Here is a 23,753-nt window from a genome sequence, read left to right as displayed (position 1 = left end):
GTTTTCATCAACCCTTCCTTGAAGTGTCAAATTTGACAATGAACCCTTCCCACGTGTATGGCGCTATTGCGTGGGGCAATAAGTTCTTCATCTGTGAACATACTCTCAAAGCATGTCAAGTGTCCATGACTATTTATCATATCACAACCTGCATAGGTATTTGCATTTCAATATCCCCTACTTTTTTTGAAGAGTATATTTACCATAACCCAAAAGGTGATCACCACACTTTGAAGTGAGCAATATAAGATATTTGAAAACCATGTAATATAAAATGATATAGATTGTATAAGTTTGGGTAAAATGTGAAGGAGTTTGGGTTGTTACCATAGCAACTACATTTTATTTCTTTAAAAAGCATTATTTTCTAATAATTTTTGTTTGACATCAATATTGATTATTGTATTATTTCGAACTCAGTAGCTGTCAGGCAAGTGTTAAAACAATAAATAAAATCAAAACATTGATGTGCCGTCTCTCTAGAGCTGGAAAGGGGTTCACTTTTGAAAAACATTCCGTAGTAGCAAATTGCCCATTTTGGCTGTTATTTAGGCATAAATAAAATATGAAGAAATTGAAATCTTGAAGTGAAATTTTGTTTACAAGTCCAGAAGTTTGTGAATTTTTAAAATTACATAACTTTACTCTTGTATATAACATAACATTTTGTTGTTATAAGTCCAGAAGTTTGTGAATTTTTAAAATAACATAACTTTACTCTTGTATATAACATAACATTTTATTGTTATAGCAACCAAAACGAAAAACAAACCGCCAAAAATGCAATTTTATATCATTTTGAATGGTGTTTTTACCATAATGAAACAAGTGATCACCCCATTTTAAAGAAAGCATTTTAGCATATTTAAAAGGAATGTAATATTAAATGTTATAAATGTTACAAGAAGATTTCTATTTTGACACATTATTATCTAACAACATTGACCAATAAAAAACAATTATTTGTGGTGCATCTAAATAATTCTCTAAAACTTAAAAGTAGGCTTGGTACCCATACGACAGTAGGCTAAGGTACATCTAGGCCTAGACCTGGAAGCTCTAGGCCTAAATTATGACTATGTTGCTAATGCTATGAATTTGACTGAAAGAATTGTTTTGTTTTTACAATGTAGGCCTACTTCACATTTGAATATTTTCATTATTCCTTCAAATGTAGGCTATCGTCAAACAACTCCCTTTTTTTATTTGTATATTTCCGTCAACAATATCAAATCAAGGCCTAATAATATTAATAAAACCTTGTGTTTGTCGGCCTAGATTCAATTTGTTTTTTACTGGCTAACAAATAAAATTAGCTGTTAAATATTTCCCCAAAATAACAATGAATTAAACTTCTAAATAATTAGTACGAGAACCATTATATAATGATAAAATTTTGAATAAATTGTCTTTGTGCTTTGTGACAATTCAAGTACTGGTATCCGACTGTACTACTACAGTCATTTTATTGACTTACCACGGCACTAATCTCAAACGAAATGATGTAATTCGTCAACGGAAAATCCAGAATTTTAGCCATTATTAAGCTTTCATATTTCATATGAAAGCTTATTGTTTCTGTTAAGATTATTATTGTTATTATTATTTTTTTTGTGTGTGTTTTCTCCACAAATCGGATTTCTCAGAATCTAACCATAGGATCTTTCTGAAACTTTTACCTATCCCCCCAAAAATGGGTGGTGGCTGTTGATTAAATATATTTTCAAAACGTTTTAGGAATCCGAAATCACTGAATTTTACGAACGAATGCATTTGACCTACATTGCTGTAACTTTGTGACTATTTGACCTATTTAACTAAATCTTTTTACTTTGAGTACCTCGAGACAAATACTTCAAATCTGCAGATTCAGATTTACGAAAATTCGTCGCTGTGATTTCGAACCGGTATTTATGACCAATTTGAAAACTTCTTTAATAGTTGTACGATTTTCATGAAATTTGGCATATAAGTAGACCTTACCGATGCGACTTCAAAAATATGATTAGAAATTTGCTAAATTATTTCCCCTTAATGAAATTAAGGATCAAAATTTTCAAAAAAATCAGCGAAATATAGGTCAGAATGACCTAATTTTGTTTTTCGATACTAGACAAGTAATTACTGATTCATATACAAAATATGGAGTTTGTCGATCGAACCGGAAATGCCACCATCTTGAAACGTGAAAAGTCCTAATAACTTTTGCGATATTGCACTTACAGACATGGGAGTTATATTTTGATTTAGGTCAACTGATGGCCGCCATTTTGAAGTGAATATGAAAAATAGCGAAAAATCGACATTTACGGTCTTCTAAACAAACACAATAGGGCATAGTATGTTCAATATGTCTCCTATTTCTGAAATGAATACATTTCAGGATAGCCGGGATACGGGTCGAATGTTTGGTATTTGAATATTTCAAAAATTCGAATTTCGCCTTTGATGTTTTCCGTGCCGACAAGGTTGTTTTCAAGTGTAGGCCCGCGTATGCACGTCACAACCCTACTATCGTGCACACCAACTTGAAACTCACCGGGTATCTGGCTTATGGTCCCAAGCACAATTCCAAACAAGAAATTTTAGGGCCCGACCCATGGGGGGCGAGCGGTGGCCATTTTCCCGGGGGTACATAAAGTAAAACAAGAAAATAGAGATGGAACTAGGTGTTCGATTTTAATTTGGAGACAATTTTTGGATGCGCCAAGGTCGGAAATGGGGGGTTAGCTGAAGTTTCGAAGAGATAGGTCCATTTTGTAAAAAAGTCCCTACATAAAAAACATATTTAGCTGCTTTTGACTTCGCGCATGCGCAACGCTGGAACCAAAGGTACCATGTCTACCAATTTCCGGCTAGGAACTTTTCACGTTGGTACCTAGGTGCCCTGAAAATTTCAAGGCGATCCCTATCTTCCTTCAAGTCGTTTGTTCTTGGCACGGCTCCAGTTCTGTAAGGGGAAAAAGGAGGAATTTCACCACGACACCGGAACGGATTGTCCGAGAACCATAAAATTTGGACACAATACGCCTATTACCACCCCAGATTCTGTACTTTACTCCCATTTTGATTCGATTAAAAAAAAGGAGTTTTAGCAAAAAAAAGAGATAGGTTGCCAGGCAACGAAACATACGCCCACAGCAGCTAAATCGTCCGGGCAGTCAACAAGTATTGTCGCATATTTTTACTTCTTTCGGTAATGAAACATTTATAATACACTAAAATCTGATAAAGAGTAACAACTCATGAAGTAATTATCAGAAAACGATTAGAATTTGTTTAGTTTTTATAAAGTTCTGCCCCATGCTAACGTTTAGTATACAAAACTTTTAATATCATGGATTTAGCTGTTCAAGTCATAAAAATTCATTGAAAATCAATATACTTGTTCGTCTCAAGCTCTTAAACTCTTTGTATCAATCTGAAGTCAACTCTGGCAGTAATTATCGGAAATCGCTGAAAATCAATAGACTTCTTCGTCTCATAACCTTAAACACTGTGTATCAATTTAAAGTCAATCGGATATTAACTTTGGCCTTTAGAGCGTCCAAACGATTTTTTGAAGTGATCAAGAGCCATAACTCTGGCAGTAATTATCGAAAATCGCTGAAAATGAATAGACTTCTTTGTCTCATGACCTTAAACAACGTGTATAAATCTAAAGTCAATCGGATATTAACTTGAGCCTCTAGAGTCTCCGCAAGATTTTTCAAAGTGATCAAGGGCCATAACTCTGGCAGTAATTATCTGAAATCACTGAAAATCAATGGACTTCATCGTCTCATGACCTTAAACACTGTGTATAAATTTTAAGTCAATCGGATATTAACTTTGACCTGTAGAGCGTCCACAAGATTCTTTTAAGTGATCAAGGGCCATAACTCTGGCAGTAATTATCGGAAATCGCTGAAAATCAATAATCTTCTTCGTCTCATGACCTTAAATAGTGTATATAAATTTAAAGTCAATCGGAGATTAACTTTTGCTTGTGGACGCCGGACGGACGGACGGACCGAAAGACAGACGGGGGCGACGACAATATACGACCACATTTCAATGTGGGCGTATAAAAACGATTTTCGGAATTTAATATTAGTTTTAATTTTGAAATTGCAAATGCAATGCCTAAAAAACGTTCAGAACAGAATTTTGATTTCGGTCAACTGAAGGTCTCCATTTGGAATTGAATATGGAGAATAGTGAAAAATCCACTTGAACAGACGTGAAAATAAACACAATAGGCCGTAATATGTTCAATGCGTCTATTATTTCTGAAATTAATGCATTTCAGGATAGCTCGGGATCAAGATCGATTTTTTGGTGTTTGAAAATTTTCAAAATTTCGTATTTCGCCTTTTGACCTTTTATGTGCCGACAAAGTTGTTTGCAGGACAATTTATGCCTTTAATTTGCAAAATTTACAAATTTAACCTAAATATTCGAACAGCTAAGGTCAATCTGATTCAAAAAATATTAGTTCCGTTCAAAGTTATTTCATTTATTTTTTTGATATTTTCCTGCCCCTTTTTAGTTCTTTCCCGCCATTTTCGTTTCATGTTCTCATCCGTCCTGTTTTTAAACGGCTTGATCTATTTTTCTGAAACTTTTGGAACGGAAAGTCATTCCGATTACAGCAATCCAAGTCTCAGTTATTTCCCTTTAGTTTCCATATTATTTTGTTGCCCGGGTGCAATGTTTCTCACTATATTTAGACTTGTAACTTTGCGACTTTTTCACCGATTTTGATAATTATTTTTTGTTGTTCTTTTTTCTTTTAAGATACTTGATATAATCCATGTCACGTGAGGATGAATATGAAAGCTTTCATATCTGCATGGGACAGTAGCAGATCTAGTTTAAATTATTTTTTGTTGGCTTTAATTCTTTTTCCATTCTAACTTTATTTGGGTATTACAATGGTCAGAAATCATATAATTATTATCAGTAAGTTCGTTCCTCCATACGACCTGGAAATGGTTCTCGGATACCCGTGTGGATATTTTCCGGTTTCATTTTTATTTGTGTGCACATTAAATACTTCAAATTAGGCATGAATAACAGAAAATTTAGTAATTCAGAACATTGAAAAATATTTGGTGTTAAACGTATATATATAATATAGACGTGCGGTAGCTGGGAGGAAACTTCCATATTCCTATAAAAAGCGCGCAAATATGAATCATGTGATGTAAACATTGTGGAGGGCCCTGTCGAGAGGCATTAAAATAATGGAATTAATTATCGTTATGTCTTTTCAGGCAAGTCCTTTATTTATATAACATAACGCTTACTTCATGAATTAAAATTGAGTTGCATTTCGACATAATTTACCGTGAATATGGGTCTTAGGAACTTGAAATTAATCTTTTCTTCTTGTGTATAAATGACGTCATCACATGCCAAACTACGTTATTAATTTTCCAGAAAATTATCCATTGTTGTATACCATTTTCAAATGCTCGACGGCGGTTCCTAACATGCTCTGATTTTGTTGATTTTAATAGCATTGAAACGACAATAAAACAAACTTTCGATCAATTGGGAAGGCTATATTGGCAAATCGCCTCAAAAAAAAGATTACTTGAATTGAAGTGTTCAACTTACAAAAAAGGCAAGTTATTTGGAAATGCCAACAAAGCACCCCAGACCGACCAAAAGATCGTTCAATTATCTTTCTAATGATATTAAAATGAAAAGATAATATTAAAAATAAGAACCGCCGCCGAGCACTTGAAGTGGAGTACCCTCGTTTCAAAACGTGACGTAACATCAAAAGACGCGAAATTGACGTTTTTTAACGTACGTTTTTTAAATTAATATAAGGAACACGTATATAAAAATTATATCAAACAAAAAAACAGTTTATCTGCTTCCAAAACATCTTTAAATTATTACAAATGATTAAATGGAGCTGTGACACCTACTAACTATTTGTAATCATTTGTATGAAGAGAGTAAGAAGTTGAACGAGCCTTACCATAGTTTGAAAACATGAATGTAGTTGAACAAGGAATGGTGGTTTGTTTGCCAATGCTAGGACCCGTTTTTCTATCATTGTACATTCTACATCGTCATCTTGAATAATCACATCTTTCTTCAAAATTTTGATTGCATAAAGTTCATCAGTACCTTTTCTTTCTGCTAAAACTACCTGTAAATATAGAGCGTCACAATAATTTAGTTTTAACAATGCTATTTATTCCACAAGCTGCAAAACATATCCCCACAGTAGCTAAGTGTCAGAACTGTTAAAAAAAAGGTTATTCTATAGGTAAGACCAGGGTTCTGAATCCATTTTGAAACGAATCGTCTAGAATTGGGTCAAATGAGGTCCCAGTAAGAACTGGGTTATAAAATTTTAAGCTTCCATTCCCTTTAATATAACCACACTTCACCAAAAATAATTCTTGGTAATTTGTTATGAGGAATATCGTATTCTACTGTATGTAATTACTACAAATCTAACGACAAACAGGTACACCGTTCGGAAAATTTTTCATATTTAATTCACGTACAGGCTTGAAATTCATGTCAGTAATATGTAATATTCCTGAATAAATTACTGTATTCGGGTTTTTTTTATGGATATAAAAGTTGATACAGCACATGGTTTTTCTTCATAACGCAATTTGTAGGGTTATTTTTCTATCACCCAAATTCCAAATGTTTTTATTCATTTGTCCATGATAGACAAACGGCACAGTGATCATGTGACAACCATAATTGAAATGGGTTTACAATTAAATTCCATACGACTAAGCCATATAGCTTTCAATAATAATAAGACAACATTTTAAAAATCAAGCCTTTGTCAGCATGTGTATCAAATAAAAAATCATAACGGTAAACGCTATTTAAAATTAAAACTAGCATCACTGGTTTATTGACCTAATTCTAACCATGTTGGCGTTGGAGATTCACATTCTATTATTAATGACTGTGTTCTATCCGAGGATTATATTCAACTAAGATTTAAATTTAACTAACAACAGGTCAGTGAAACCATTAAATTATGATCCAAATATTATTTTAATATCTACCGGTACACCTGGAATTCATACAAACCGTTGAAGGTGTGCAATAGATGCACAATCCATTCCGAGATCGCATTGTCTTCCTTCGTTTGCCACATGACCTATTTCCTCAAGGCAACTTACTGGACCTGTTATGAATAATCAGCAAACTTGTTTTGTCTTTTCACCAGATTATCAAAATTACCGTTACTTGTGCTAATTACAGTAAAATCTGCATTAAGCAGCCACCCAAGGGAATTTTCACAACTGACCGCTTAATGGGATTGGCCTCTTAATAAAACCTCGGTGCTTTTTGTGCTGACATAAATTAAATATTACGCTTGGATGCATTGGAAGCGGTAAATTTGACTGTCGATGAATCTTGCGCCGAACGAAAATTCTTAAATTAAATCTCGGACATAACTTAACAAGAGTGGCCTCTTAATAAAATCTTGGTGCTTTTTGTCTTGACATAAATTAAATTTTACGCTTGAATACATGGGAAGCTGTAAATTTGACCGTTGCTGAATCTTGCGCCGAACGAAAATTCTTTACTCAAATCTCGGACATAACTTCTGTAAACTTGTCATTTTGTACCAACCTTCGATACTACTGTCTACCATTGTGATGCATTCGATAATATTTATTCATTTTTGTAAAGAAAATCGATGAATTAATTTTATTTTATCAAAAAAGCACATGAATAAAAAAAACATCGCTGATTTTATCACCCATTTACAGGGGGTGTAACTCTGTATGTAATATTATATAGGAGGCGCTAAAATGTCTGTTTAACAATAAAGTGGCAATGGAAAATAGTACTAGATGATCGTGACAAAACTCGGTCCTTTTAATTTATTCAGTCAGTATCAAATAATGTGTCGTTACGCGTGAAAACAATGATCAAGTTAGTTGTTTAATAAAACAAAAGATTAATTAATAGATAATCCCGGGTTGATTGTTATTTTTACATTTCTTTGTATCTGATCAGTGGGGGTTCAGTTAATTAACTACTACTTACAGGATTAGCGGGGATGTTATAAAGAACGACAAGATGGTATCATTCAACAATGGCCGTTGAATGGGCGATGTTTTGTTGAATTTATTAGTAAAATAGTGACCGCTGGCCGTGTTAGAGGAGTGACTGTTGAATAAAGAGATGAAACAACAGAATTTTTACAGGGGGAATTTATCGTGACCGCTTACAAGGAGATGTCGCTGAATAGGAGTGGCTGCTCATACAGATTCTACTGTACTCGGATTATGAACCACATGGCCGATTCTTACTAATGTATGACTGTTATTGTAGCCGACAAGCAAGTTGATTGACTTCTTAATTAACAAGTAATAATTAACCCGCTTTAATTTAGCCGAAAGTATATTGATTTATGATAACATAGTGGCCAGTTCATTGTTTTACCAATCGACTTGACTGAACTTTAAACATACATTATGCAAGAGCAAAATCGGCCTATTGTAGGTCTTTCTTTAGGCCTGAAATGTTATAAAAACTATTAATTAGACATTAATTAACTTATCCAGACCATAATTAGCTCTCGATGTCAAGGCTTGCCTGCGATATTTGTTGGATTACAGTCCGATTTGCTGCAAAAATTTCCTTTGTGATTAACGATTAAATGGATAATCAAGACTATTAGTTTTGTCTTATCGTCTTCAGTAATGATGATCGAGGCTAAGCAGAACTTTCATCCGCTTGGTTCTCAGTTCATAGTGGATCAATTTGACTGAAATTTTCAGCAAGTTGCCTTTACATTATGTAGTTTTTAACTATTATTATAGTTAGAACTGCCAACTCGTTATCTAATCTCCCATAATGTATCTTTAAGCGGCTAAAGCCAACAAAATAACTGCCGATTAAGATCCCTCAGTAAGACATAGATGTAGGCTTGTCAAACTCTCTAATCTGCCGCCCACCGGCATCAAATATGTAAATGCCTCAACAGCAAATCACCTAATTAGGCTTCCTTGTCTACAGTGAAATTTTGCCCAGACAACAGCTTTTCCATCTACTCTTCCTTAAATATACATGCATGTATGGAAGTATAACGTTGCAAATATTATTTCATTGTTCACGGTGCAAACTGCAAATGTCAGTAGTTCAAAATACCGGGGTACGTCCACGCTGCATCAAAAAGCACCCAAACCAGCTTTGGTGGCAAACTGTTTTGTATTTCACAGAGACAAGGGTTGAATAAACTACTAGATTACAATAATCCAGAAGCCTCCTATGCTGGCTTTTTGAGATATATTACCGTAAACATACTAAAAATATGGGGGAATCGTGTTAGGGTAGACTCACTGCGCACGCACTAACTTCTAAACTAGCTTTGGTGGCTCCAGGATCTTTATTTCACCCAATTGACATGTGCATAAGGTATGAACATGACAAATTTCATTAACTTTCTATGTTGGCGTATGGAGTTATACCACCAAAAAGTTAATAGCATAGGATTCGAGGCGAGGTTCGTGGGTACAATAAACATGGGGTACGCCTACGCTGCATCATAAACGCACCCAATCCAACTTTAGTGGCAAAATGTTTTTTGTTTCACAGAATCAAGGTCTGAATAAACTACTAGACTGCAGAATTTCAGAAGCCTCCTATGTTGGCTTTTCGAGATATATTACCGTAAACGTACTAAATATGTGGGGGAATCGAGTTAAGGCTGGGCTCACTGCGCACGCAATGACTTCTAAACTAGCTTTGGTGGCTCCAAGATCTTTATTTCACCAAATCGACAGATGCATAAGGTGTGAACATGCCAAATTTCATTAACTTTCAATGTTGGGGTATCGAGATATACCACCGAAAAGTTCCCAGCACCAGATTCGAGGCGGGGTTCATGGGTACAATAAACAAGGGGTAAGCCCATATTTCATCAAAAAGCACCCGAACCAGCTTTGGTGGCAACATGTTTTGTATTTCACAGAGTCAAGGGATGAAAAAACTACGAGAATACAAAAATCCAGAAGCCTTCTATGCTGGCTTTTGGCGATATATTACCATAAACGTACTAAATATGTGGGGAATCGAGTAAGGGTAGGCTCACTGCGCACACAATAACTTCTAAACTAGCTTTGGTGACTCCAAGATCTTTATTTCAGCAAATTTTCTTTTGGGGGGGGGGGGGGGTCTATTACATATTATTATATACTTTGTATTAATATGTCTTAAAATGTTATTTTCTAATATAAAGGTAACAATTATTTTCGTGATAATTATATCTAGGTTTTTATTGGCGCTAGGAATATGTGTGCTAACTTCATTTCGAATCCGGGTGCTGGAATACGGGTGAGAGATTCCGCTCGGTTACTATAAGATTCTTTAACCTTACCCAAAAAAGGGTTTTAACTTTATATTTATAAGATATTCAATTTAATTTTTAACAAGAAATTGATTCACTTGAAATATCTGTTTTTTTACCGATGAGAACAAATAAGAATAGTCTCGTTAAACCCGACTATTATCTTTCAGAATCCTCTAATCGTCGAACTGATTACATTATAGAGCCTGGATGTTGAAGACTAATAAAATTGAGTACTGTCCCCTTCTAATGACCTCGGCATTATGGCTTTATCCCATAAATCATTAATAAGAATAGTCTCGTTAAACCAGACTATTATCTTTCAGAATCCTCTAATCGTCGAACTGATTACATTATAGAGCCTGGATGTTGAAGACTAATAAAATCGATACTGTCCCCTTCTAATGACCTCGGCATTATGGCTTTATCCCGTAAATCATTAATTTCCGTCATAGGCCGGATTTTTTTCCGTATGCAAATGACGTACGTCGTACATCCCATATAAGGTATATGTTCTACTATGCAAGGTTCTATTATGCATTTGTCTATTATGCAGAATGCAGAAGTGTAATGTGCAAAATAACTATTCTACTGTATTTTGTATTATTGAAAAGTGTATTCTATATTTTAACACCGTGACATTGGTATTGTTGAGCAATGGAAATTTTAAATTGTAAAACTAAACTACGTATTTTGAACTACTGACATTTGCAGTTTGCACCGTGAACAATGAAATAATATTGGCAACGTTATCCTCCCATATGTATGGGACCTTGATTTCTCATACCATCCAAACAACTAGATGGTTCCTTAACAGACCCTTAGTTGTGAACCACTGACAAGGGGGAAACCAAGTTGAAGCATTCTGAGAAACTTTCTTGGCCAACACCAGGATCAAACCTCCTCCCACTAGACCCTTCCCTAAGTTGATTCATGCACCACTGACAAGAGGGAAACTACAAAGTTATCTTAATTAATCTATTGTTCTTTAACTCAATGGCTACAGCAAGCCGCTGTGAGCCCCTCCAGCAAACTTACTGTTCACTACGGAAAGCCGCTGACACTTTCGTTACGTCACTGGGGAATTCCTGGTAAACAAGCACAATTTATGAGTACATTGAATACGACCAATCATAATCGACTATTGACATTCTTCTGATCGCATTTAGGTGTTATAATTAGATGGAATCCCAGAAATGACGAGAGTAGTCGTGGTTTTCCAACCTTGAGTGTGTGGCACTAAAAAAAGGTGACTGGCTCTGCAAGTATAGCAAGACTGTGTAGATTGACGGCAGAACAGGTGGCCCAGCGCCTTGATAATTGGCTTTCTGATGAAGATAATGTTATTGATGATCCGGCGGATGATTCTGATACCACCAGTGCAAGTTGTGATATTGGGGATAAAAGCGATTCTGGGGGTGCACAGCCCGTAGAATCGGACTATGATAGTGATGACCCGATTCCTCCTAAAAGGGGCGTGGTAGTCAGGAATGTAAACAATCGTGGTGTTAGAACACATGTTTGTAGGCTTGTACACCTTGCTGTTGTAGATGATAACAACTGGCATAATGTTACTGGGGCTCAGAATGACACTGCTGGTTTCAGAATACCATTTGAGCCAGCCAAAACTCCAGGGGTACCCACTGACCTGGATGAGAACCCTAGAGAAATTGACTTTGTTTTTTAACTTCTATCACCTGATGTCTGGGAACTTTTGATTCAATTTATAAATGACCAAGCTTAGCTAAAAAAAAAAGCAGACAAATAACCCTCCAAGGCACAGATCATAACTCTGGCAGTAATTATTAGAAATTGCTGAAAATCAATAGGCTTCTTCGTCTCATGACCTTAAACACTGTATATAAATTTAAAGTCAATCGGATATTAACTTTAGCCTCTAGAGGGGCCACAAGATTTTTTGAAGTGATCAAGGGCCATAACTCTGGTAGTACTTTCTTGGCCAACACCGGGATCAAACCTCCTCCCAGTAAGTGAACCAGACCCTTAACTTTAGCCTCTAGAGTGTCCACAACCAATTGTGGACGCCGGACGGATGGGGGCGACGACAACATACGACCACATTGAAATGTGGGCGTATAAAAAGCATTTGCCCACTCATTCAATTTATAGTTATAAATGGATGTTACAACATAGCGGTTTTGAATTTTCGGTGTGTTTTCAAAGTTAAAATCCTTGTAACATATACCTATCTCATTTACTGATTCAAAATCATTTCATAAATAGATGGGGTAGGTCCCAAGGATTCAGAAAAGGTATAGGTTTCTATACTTTTATTGACTTTTCATGATGACAGAGGGTTTTTTCTGTTAGCAGCTAATATTTTGGTAATTTCCAGGAAAAGAATTCCGTCTGGGCGTAACGCCATTATAAAAAAGTATTATGTAGCGAAAGAGTTAAAATCATCTGTCTTTTTCATTATAATCAAGATTACCAATAGTTGTCATAATATTGTAATTGAGCATGATAATTTGTATGTTTTAATATGTAATAATTAGTTGCTAATATAGTTTATATTAGTTCTGCTATCACTATCAGTACTAGGTAAGATAATATATCAATTAGTGCCTGTCTAGACATTAAATACAAGTAGAGAATGTTATCTTCATTATATAATCAATTCTTCTTATAACTTATAGCATATTTTATTATTTACTTCAATCTACTAAATCAATTAAGTGAAAAAAGGACAATTATCACTTTTAAATTAATAGAACAAAATATTCCATACATGCAAGACCTTATGTTATACAATAGCTCCAACTGGCATATAACTTAAATTTACAAAACTCTCAGATCAATCTTATATTATACAAAGGTACAAAGAGTTGATAAGAGTCATAAAATCTTGAGATATCCTTATAAAAAAAATTGGATTAGCAAAACTCTCAGTTCTATTCTGACATCTCAGATCACTTCAATTTTTACATCTTCATCTATTAAAAATAATTTTGACATGTCTATAATTTCTGACATTCCAATCTACTCCACCACCAATCCTGACATTCCAATCTATCCTACAACTCTTCTGATACATCTATACCAGTGGGATTCAAATGTCTTCATCTATACGCCAACTTATTATTAAGATCTGTTCTACCCGCCAACCGATCTATCTCAAATGAAGACCCATTCTGACAGCCAACCTATCGCTATCTAAGATCAAATCTTACAGCCAACCTATCTCAACTGAAAGGGCAGCCAACCCATCCCTTTCTAACTTTTAAGATCAATTCTGATAGTCAACCTATCTCTTTCTAAGATCAATCCTGACAGCCAACCTATCTCTATCTAAGATCCGGTCTAAAAGCAAAACCTATCTGCTGAGATTAAATCATACAGCTTAGAATGTCAGATCAATTTTGATAGCTCAACTACATCATGTAGTACATGTATTTGATATCCATTCCGACAGTTCAGTGTATCTGAGATGAAATAGTTCACCTTATCTGAAAATAATTCTTACAGCCAAATATGTCCAAGATCAATTCTTACATCCTCAAGATATCTGAGATCAATTCTGAGATTCCGATCAGATCAAATCAATCTTATCAGCACTTTAAAGCAAATAATTTTGAGCAAATAATATTGTTACAATCTTCTTCAAATCTAACTTTGTAATTTCACCCATTAACATATATAATATTAATATCACTGATACTATCTCAAATTTGATAATTATTTTGAGACCAACATATAGATTTATCATTATTTTACCTTCATTAATTGGGAACAAAGTTTTATTTGTTTCAAAATTATACTTTTACTTCATGTGAACTCTTCAAATAAAAGTGGCGTCAGGTGTTCTTAAAGTAAATAATTATGTCATCATGATTAACAGACACATTGTTACTGGATAAACAGTAAGGGATCAAAATCAATATATATACATATGGGTCATTCCATGAAGTTGACACTTTGTTACCTACGATTATCAGGTGATGATAAAATACTCAAGAAATAGAATTCAATAAATGAATTGTTGATAATTATTTTGGGGGTCTGATGTAAAGATAATATTAAAATGTCATTTTGTGAAATAAAAAAAATTCACTTGAAAAAAAGATGTGTCAAATGCATTTTCTGCAGTTTGACATGCACCAAAAGTGTGACATTTTCATACTCCTGAACTTTGATTTGATCCCCACTTTATCTTATGTGTTCAAATCAACTATCCGAGGTGCAGTTGCAAAGATTTAATGTTCAATTTTTCAAATACTGCACAACAAGAGCATCGATTTGGCTATTTGTTAAGATATCGTCACCCAAGAAAAAATCGTAACTGTGTCGGTTAACTTTGTTACGTCCGCTAATAACACGATTAGACGGAGCGCAATCGTGTGACCTACTTAAATAATGTCGTAAAATGTCACCACTCTTGTTTCATCTTATAAATGGCAAAATGTTTATCGGCTATACTTTTGAAATATTTTAAACTGTAGTCATTACCAAAAGTGTTGCTTGTCGGTCAATATTACGTTCGCACGATTTCCTTCTCTTTTTACGCCGTCAAGAGCGATCGAGAATTTAACGACATCATACAACTCATTTACAGCAGACGACTTGTTAATGGCAATATGGCAGGAAAAGAAGTGGGAAAATATGGAATTCAGTAAGGAAAATGGGATTTGTCAATTAGTTACGTACATTTGAATCGCATGTGTCAAGTTACGAACAACATATGAATACTTAAATCAATAGGAATGTTCCTTTTCTTTATTTACATAATTATAGAATACTTTTATTCAAACTTTTTGTCCGCAAAACAAATGGTTGCCCTGCCGATCTCCGGAACAAACCGGGGTTGGATTGGTTGGTAACTTGATACGGCTAAGCTTTCAGTTGAATGTCAAAATTACTCACAACCCCTGTCTGGCACACTTATTTAATTATTTGTTAGATCTTTACAAAAAAACTTATCTTTTGAAATACGGTAGTTCATGGTTCTATGCATGCTGTCATCCTTATGTACCTATACCAGGCTGTTGATGAAAATAAGTGTTGTTAACAATGACCAAACAACTGCTCTAAGACATTTTTGTTACCAACACAGTTATGTTTTTTGTTGTTTAGATTTTATGCAATAATGGATGTACTTATTTAATCTGCATGTACTGAACACGTTATATATTGAATTCCAAAATAGTGTAGAATTAACCTCGTGTTTAAATTTCTTTCCAGGTTGTTAATTGGCCATATGTATGTCAAGTACTGCAAACCAACAGGGAATTTATGGTTGGAAAATGAACTGTTATTTGAATCTGTAATAGGAATAGCAGTCGAAAATTGGTTTGATTCTGTTCACAACATAAAAATGCTGCTCCCTATGTAAACAATACAACAAGCCCTCTGTCATCTTTGTTTTGCAAAATCTGATGACCAAAAGATCCTTTCGTCATCTTTGTTTCGCAACATGTGATGACTAGGTCTGATTTTAATCTGACTGGATCTATGCAGGGAAATTATCTAGTGCTGATGTTTTGATTTCTTAAGTATTAAGTCAGTCAATGTTGAGTACCAGCATTGGTTACAACGAAAAAGATATTTTCTGATTAATGTATATCCTATGTCATTACTTGAATTAAATCAGTATTGATGCTTTATCCATCCAATTTAATTGAATCAGTATTGATGCTTTATCCGTCCAATTTTATTGAATTAAATCAGTATTGATGCTTTATCAGTCCAAATTAATTAAATCGGTATTGATGCTTTATCCGTCCAATTATTTTACCATTATTGTTATGTCATTTACATTAAACCCCATTTTATTTCTTATGTCATTTTATTTTGTCTTTGTTTTTAAACTGATCACTGTGTTACATGTTGAATAATAAATGAAATATTAAATCATATTTCCAAAGTCGTAACTTATTTAATGATGGTTGTTCGAGAGAGGTGGACTTTAGCGGTCACTCGACTCTAGGTTATTTCAATAATTGGCTTGTGCATAGGGCTTTAGCAGTGGGGGTAAATGATAGTCCTTGGCAAAACTCACAAGGTTAGACAGGTGACCCTTGTGCTTGTCACATACATGACTGACATTCACATTATCATTTGTATTTGAAGGTGATAGCTCCTTGGGATGGTTAAAGCAATTTTTTATCCCTGATTACTTAACAATATATCACGATTCCATGGGAATTTGATGTGGTCAATGTTACCAACTCTTTTTACCCAGGATATGTAATATATTTTTTCTTATTAGACGGTACAATCAACAGGTCAACAACTGTACAAGGCAAATAGATGTACAATATTAGGAATTAATTTCCAAAGGAATTTGATGTGGTCAATGTTACCAACTCTTTTTACCCAGGATATCTAATTCTTTGTTTTATTAGATGGTACAATCAACAGGTCAAAAACTGTACAAGGCAAATAGATGTACAATATTAGGAATTGATTTCTCATTTTTTTTATGAGTTTTGTTTTATAGAACTTTAACGTGTGTTTTTGGTCATTGTTACCCGCAGACTCATTTTGAGAGATGTTGTAAAATAAATTACATCTTTTTACATTTTGATACCACCAAATGATAGATACTTTAGTCTTGAGTACTCAGTTGCCTTTGACTATGATTTATTTATCTTAACAAGAAGAAAAAGAGGACAATATTTTGTCAATGTTACACGCATTCATTTTAGTATGTCAGCGTTTTTACAGAAAATTGTAAAGTTTTTATATTTTTACCACATTGATACATCAGGAAATATTCAAAACAAAACAAACAATGTGTTATTTACTATCCAAATACATTTTAAAATTTTAATGCCCATGTCACACTTTAGGTGCCAACTTCATGGAATGACCCATACACAAAATGATTCTTATTTCTATTAATATTATTACAATAACGATATCTGTATGTTTATGACCTTAAACTCTGTTTATCAATCTGAAGTCAATCGGATGATAACTTTAGCCTCTGGAGCGTCACAAGATTTTTCAAAGTGATCAAGGGCAATAACTCTAGCAGTAATTATCGAAAATCGCTGAAAATCAATAGGCTTCTTTGTCTCATGACCGTAAACACTGTGTATAAATTTAAAGTCAATCGGATATTAACTTTAGCCTCTAGAGCGTTCATAGGCAATTGTGGACACCAGACTGCGGGCGGGCAGGACGGGGGCAACAACAATATACGACCACATTTCAATGTGGGCATATAAAAAGTTTGTTAATCGCTAAGTGAAAGAACAGAATTATTGGTAATTTTAAGTTCAATCCCCAATGAACATACTTTAATAAGAAATGGTTGTATTGTATTAAATAAAAGTTCTATTTTACTATACAGTAGATATTATTATTAAAGGCCCAGAATACAGTCAGAATAATTATTAGTGAGCAGAAATTCGCCCATATATCCGTTATCACTTGTCACATCAGTCAGTTATATAGAGAGATGACTCGTGTTTTCCTTTGGCATTCGTCACTTCCGATTCTGGAAAACTGTATTACTCAGCTAATGTAGCAATGATCTCTGTGTTAAAATTATATTTGGAATGTGTTTAACCAGCTCTATCACATATGTGATAATGACTGGCACCAATATTGTCCTTTAAGACCATATATAATCAGAAGCAGTTTTATTTTTTAAAAGATAGGTTGCCGGGCAACAAAACATATGCCTACAGTGGGAGACTTGTCCGAGAATACCACAAGGATTGTTTCATATTTTTTCTGTTGTCAGTAATGAATACATTTCTAAGACACTAAAGAAAGGTTGCCAGGCAACGAAACATACGCCATAGTGCCACTGCCCGGCATAATTTCCCTTATAGCACACTTTATGTCATATGCCCGTCTTCATTAGCCCAGCTGCAGCAGAACAGTAGGATGTTAAACCCCATTTCATTTCATTTCATTTCACTAAAAACTGATTAAGAGTAACATTTCATTAAGTAATTATAATTAAGATTTGTTTAGCTTCTAGTTCTGATCCATGCTAGCTAGTTCTTTGTCTCCAGAGCATCCATAGGATTGTTCGAAGTTATCAAGGGCAATAACTCTGGATGTAATTATCTAAATTGATGAAATGCAATAGGCTTCTGCGTCTACAGACATTAAACACTGTGCATCAATTTAAAGTCAATAGGGTGATAACTTTTGTCTAGTGAGTCTACAAGATTGTTCAAAATAATCAAGGACCATAACTCTGGCAGTTATTCTTGGAAATCATTAAAAATCAATAGGATTTGTCTCATAACCTTGAACAATGCGTACAAGTTTAAAGTCGATCAGATATTAAATTTTGCCTGTAAAGTGTCCACAAGATTTTTCAAAGTGATCCACGGCCATAATTCTGGCAGTAATTATTGGAAATCGTTGAAAATCAATTGGCGTCTTTGTCTCATAACCTTGAACACTGTGTATAAATTTCAATTCAATTAGATATTACCTGTAGCACTGTACAGGGCCGACAACAATATATGACCACTTTTAAGTCCAGATTCAAATCGATCAATTTTAATTTAAGTTGTGTGAATGGAAAGATAACTCCATAAAAAACACAGGATTTCATGAATTTGAAAGTGATAAATCCCAGTAAGTTTTAATAAATTCCACAGAGCTTTTTTCTGTATTGCAGTCATAAGAGAGAGGGAGAAATGAGGTTTAACATCCACTCGACACAAACTAGGTCATTTCAGGACTAAAATATGGTTCAAATTTTATTTCAATAATTCACTTGCGCGTAGGGGTCTTTAGCAGTGGGAGGAAACCAAAGGACCCAGAGAAAAGCCACGAGGTTGGACAGGTGACCCAATCAAAACCACGCCAGTTGACTCAATGACAGACCTATTGATGCAACGTGAAAGCGCTAACCATTCGGCAATCCAAACCTCTGTATTGCAATTAAGCGGTTACAGCCAATTTGAGCAGAAACGACCGGATAACTTTATAATTTGTGATACAAATAAATTCAGAATTTCAACATGCCCAAATAAACAATACTATCAGGGTATTCTTACTCTTTCTACAACTTCTTATCTTGGGAGTCAATTAGCTATGAGGGCTGGAGGAAAAGCTCTCAGCCTATCTATGAAAGACCTGTATAAAGTCGATGGTTTCCAGAAACTTTTATCATTCCTAACTTTTTGGCAATAATGTGCTAACCCTATCACGAGAGATGCTCACAACAATGGAAATATGTCGAATGGCCAATCGTCGATCAGCAATCACCATGTCATGCACCTGGTTAATGGTTTTTTTAAATGTTTTTTTTCAATGGCCTTCCAGAATACGGGTCATCGTCGAGGCTCCCTCTGCCACACTTAATTTCCACAGCCCACTTTTTTTACTGTAGAAAATGAAGGGACATGTATCTGTGTTGTGTTTAGTCTTTTCAGTTGCACGTATTTGATGACTGCCCTATAGGCAGTTTTGTCCATTTTTGGTGATTTCAATTGGTAGGTTCACAAGATGGTCTGGTTCGAAGACAATAATAATACTACAGTCGCAGTTCTTATGTCTATGATTAATTCAATGATTGTTCTTGATGGTGGCGAAAGTTTATTTCAACCCAATTGATCTTAGAACTTTAGTATTATTCTAATTTCTATATATAAAGACCAGCAAACGAAGAATACAGGCTAATCACTAATGTTTCTTTGGTTCGTGAATATTATGTAAATATGTTAAGACTGTGTAAAAATGACGTTGTCTAGTAATAGAGATGGGGATAAACATTTGCAATCAAAATGTTATGACACACTAAGGAAACTATTTTTCATCCAATGAGAGGGATAAATCCACACAACTATCCAACTATTGATTATGAAATCTAAACTAGTCTATAAAAGCTTTATATTGTTGTCTAATAAATCAATATCTGCGAAGATGAAATTGTCAACAAAGTTTTTCAATATATGGACTAACCGTTTGTGTTACCATATCTTCAATGATTTTTTACACATGAATGAATAAACATGTGCCAATAGAATTTCAATTACAGAATCAAATAACACTATTAAAAACAACAAACTACAACAAAACAATGGGGACTGTAGCTAGGCTGATCCTTACATCAAGTTTCTACAAACTGATACTTTTCTTAGAATTTCAAGTGTTCTTGCATATTACATCAAATATCAAACTAGAAACTGTAAATATGTGAACTATCCAAATGTGAAGTAAGTGGTGTGTTCTACAAAGACCAGTCATACTCTGGTTTGTGCACCAACAAAAGAGCGATAGTTTTGCCACTAATGAGAAGTTCTAATTATCTAGGTGTACCCCCCAGATAAGAAGTTCTAAAGAGAGCAATTAGCATGGTGAATTCCCCAGATGAACGGTTTAAGAAAGGGTAATTAGCTATGTGTACTTCCCAGATGAGCAGTTCTAAAAACCAGCGGCTGCCAGACAGGATATGCCCACATTTTGTAAGAGATGGATAGAGAACAAGCTAAACAGAAAGTGATTTTTCATACAATCAAGGGCCACAATTCAAGAAGTTACAATCCGATATGTGCGAATATCGAAAGGAACTAAGATCTTTGGGTTATAAAGATATATTTCAAGTTTCATTAAAATCGGATCAAAATTGTGATTTCTAGAGGGGTCATAACCTTGATATACCATATACTTACACTATTTTCGTACTCAGCCGTCATTAGGGAGTGTAACGATGAAATATTCAAACGTTTTTTTAAATCGGATAAAAATTGTGAACTCTAGAGGGACCACAAGCTAAAAACGTGATTTTTTGTACAATTAAGGGCCATAATTCAGCAAGTTACAATCTGATATATGCGAATATCAATAGGAACCAAGATCTTTGGGTTATAAACATGCATTTCAAGTTTCATCAAAATCGGATCAAAATTGTGGCCTCTAGAGGGTCCACAACCTTGATACACCATATTTTTACACTATTTGAGAACGAAGGGCGGCTATTTTGTCTGTCAGTTTTGGGCCGATTTTCACGAAATTTGAACTCGGTCGTCCTTAGGGTGTAACGGTGATATAATAATACGTTTTTCTAAATCGGATAAAAATTATGACTATAGGGTCCACAAGCTAAAAACGCGATTTTTTGTCCGATATGAGCGAATATCGAAAGGAACCGAGATCTTTGGGTTATAAACTTACATTTCAAGTTTCAACAAAATCGGATAAAAATTGTAACCTCTATAGGGTCCACAAGCTAAAAACGTGATTTTTCGTATAAACAGGGGCCATAATCCATGAAGTTTCGATCCGATACATGCCAATATCGAAAGCAGCCGAGATCTTTTGAAGATAAACCTATATTTCAAGTTTCGTCAAAATCGGATAAGAATTGTGACCTGTAGAGTGTCCACAAACAATTGTGGACGGACGGACGGACAGGGGCGGCGACAATATACGTCCACATGAAAATGTGGGTGTATAAAAAGGCGATTTTTCGTACAATCAGGGGCCATAATTTAGGAAGTTATGATCCGATATGCGCAAAAATCGAAAGGAACCAAGATCTGTGGGTTATAAACATGCATTTCAAGTTTCATCAAAATCGGTTTAAAAATGTGACCTCTATAGGGTTCACAAGCTAAAAAGGTGATTTTTCGTACAATCAGAGGCCATAATCCATGAATTTTTGATTCGATACATGCCAATATCGAACGCTACCAACAGGGTCACACTGGCTTTCGATTTTTTTCCGCCAAAATGGATGATAATTTTTATATAAAAAAAAATGTTCACATTTTTTCCCGCCAACTGGAATATTTCATCTGCTAAAATTTTGTATGTCTCCGCTATAAAACATTTACCGATATATACAATACAATATACAACAACTTTTAAAGGGGAAGACCAACGATTTTCAATAAGGTTTCCATAAATAATAAATATATATTTAGAAATAATCCCTCCTATAACATATGCAAAAAATAATTTGTAAGCGAGAAATTAATTTTTATTGATACCGGAAGTGACGTAGTTGGTTCGACACGCTCACTGGTCACTATAGTAAACATACAAATTTGGAGTAAGTTTAGCGCTGTATTTTGTGATCGTTTCGCCGTTTGGCAGAAAATCTGATGAAAGGTAATCTTTATTAGGATATTAAGAACAAGAACTTACGGTGTTTTGAAGGTATAATATACAACGCGTTTGTGTAAATTAAGTTTCTAAACCGGACACTGTGACACAATTTAAGCCACATGGCTAATTGTTTACATCACGTGATAGCTGGCACGTGACAGATATTAACAGAACACAAATTGGCGACCTATTCGGCTAGCGACCTATTCGACCGATCCAGTTGGCAACCTATTCAGAATAAATTCAACAGTCGCCCAAACTCATCTATTTTTATCAACCAATAAAATCCAACGTAACGTCTATCAAATGAAAGTAGAATATATTATCATTTATCCATTCCTTTAGCTCAGAATAGAGATGTAATTTTGCATTATCTTACAAAATTCTGGACATCCAACTACATATATTCCGAAAGCTGATTAAATAAGCTTTCGAAATATTATTAGAAAAAGTTGGCACAATCATATTAAAGGGGTGCGCTCTCATTCTGAATAGGTTGCCAACGAACAGGTTGCCAGCTGGATCGGTCGAATAGGTCGCTAGCCGCATAGGTCGCCAATTTGTGTTCGGTTAATATCTGTCACGTGCCAGCTATCACGTGATGTAAACAATTAGCCATGTGGCTTAAATTGTGTCACAGTGTCCAGTTTAGAAACTTAATTTACACAAACGCGTTGTATATTATACCTTCAAAACACCGTAAGTTCTTGTTCTTAATATCCTAATAAAGATTACCTTTCATCAGATTTTCTGCCAAACGGCGAAACGATCACAAAATACAGCGCTAAACTTGCTCCAAACTTGTATGTTTACTATAGTGACCAGTGAGCGTGTGGAACCAACTACGTCACTTCCGGTTATAATAAAAATTAATTTCTCGCTTGCAAATTATTTTTTGCATATGTTATAGGAGGGATTATTTCTAAATATATATTTATTATTTATGGAAACCTTATTGAAAATCGTTGGTCTTCCCCTTTAAAATCTGTCTTTACATAATACATGTAGATTAGCAAAGTTTGGATTTAATAAGATCAGATTTTATTTTTGGTGACTTTAGTCCATTTAAACACCGTACTGCACAATATATTTCAGTATTTACACATCAAGTCTCATCCAAGGATTGCCAATTTTCTATAAATTTATGTGTTTCGTGCTTAATGGCCTATTGTTATTTTCAGGTACCGTAAAGGTATCAGAATCCAAATCCCTGATAAAATTGTATAAATTTCAATTATTTTTGTTAATAGATGCTTACAAAATACCTGTCGTTAACTTTTAAGAGCATTTTGGCGATGGTAATATGATACAAATGGCGAACTGTTTTCTCGCTCAAGAAATGTCACTATTTAACTCATTCTGACATTTT

At 34.6% G+C, this 23,753-nt stretch overlaps 1 protein-coding gene across 2 annotated transcripts in view; it reads right to left on the bottom strand.

The window, feature by feature from the left end:
* The window catches only part of LOC126811705 (calcium-dependent protein kinase C), a 193,509-nt gene that overhangs the window by 30,902 nt on the left and 138,854 nt on the right, over positions 1-23,753 (bottom strand). For both annotated transcript variants that reach the window (XM_050537565.2, XM_050537564.2), the window contains exon 9: positions 5,978-6,151. In XM_050537565.2, the coding sequence (XP_050393522.1) occupies positions 5,978-6,151 (174 nt within the window). The remainder of the gene's footprint in view (positions 1-5,977; positions 6,152-23,753) is intronic.

This window comes from Patella vulgata, chromosome 2 (genome assembly GCF_932274485.2).
Source record: "Patella vulgata chromosome 2, xgPatVulg1.2, whole genome shotgun sequence".
In the NCBI taxonomy this organism is placed as follows: Eukaryota; Metazoa; Mollusca; class Gastropoda; family Patellidae; genus Patella; species Patella vulgata.
The sequence above is the reverse complement of the archived record's forward strand: the minus strand, read 5'-3'. Positions and strand labels throughout refer to the sequence as shown.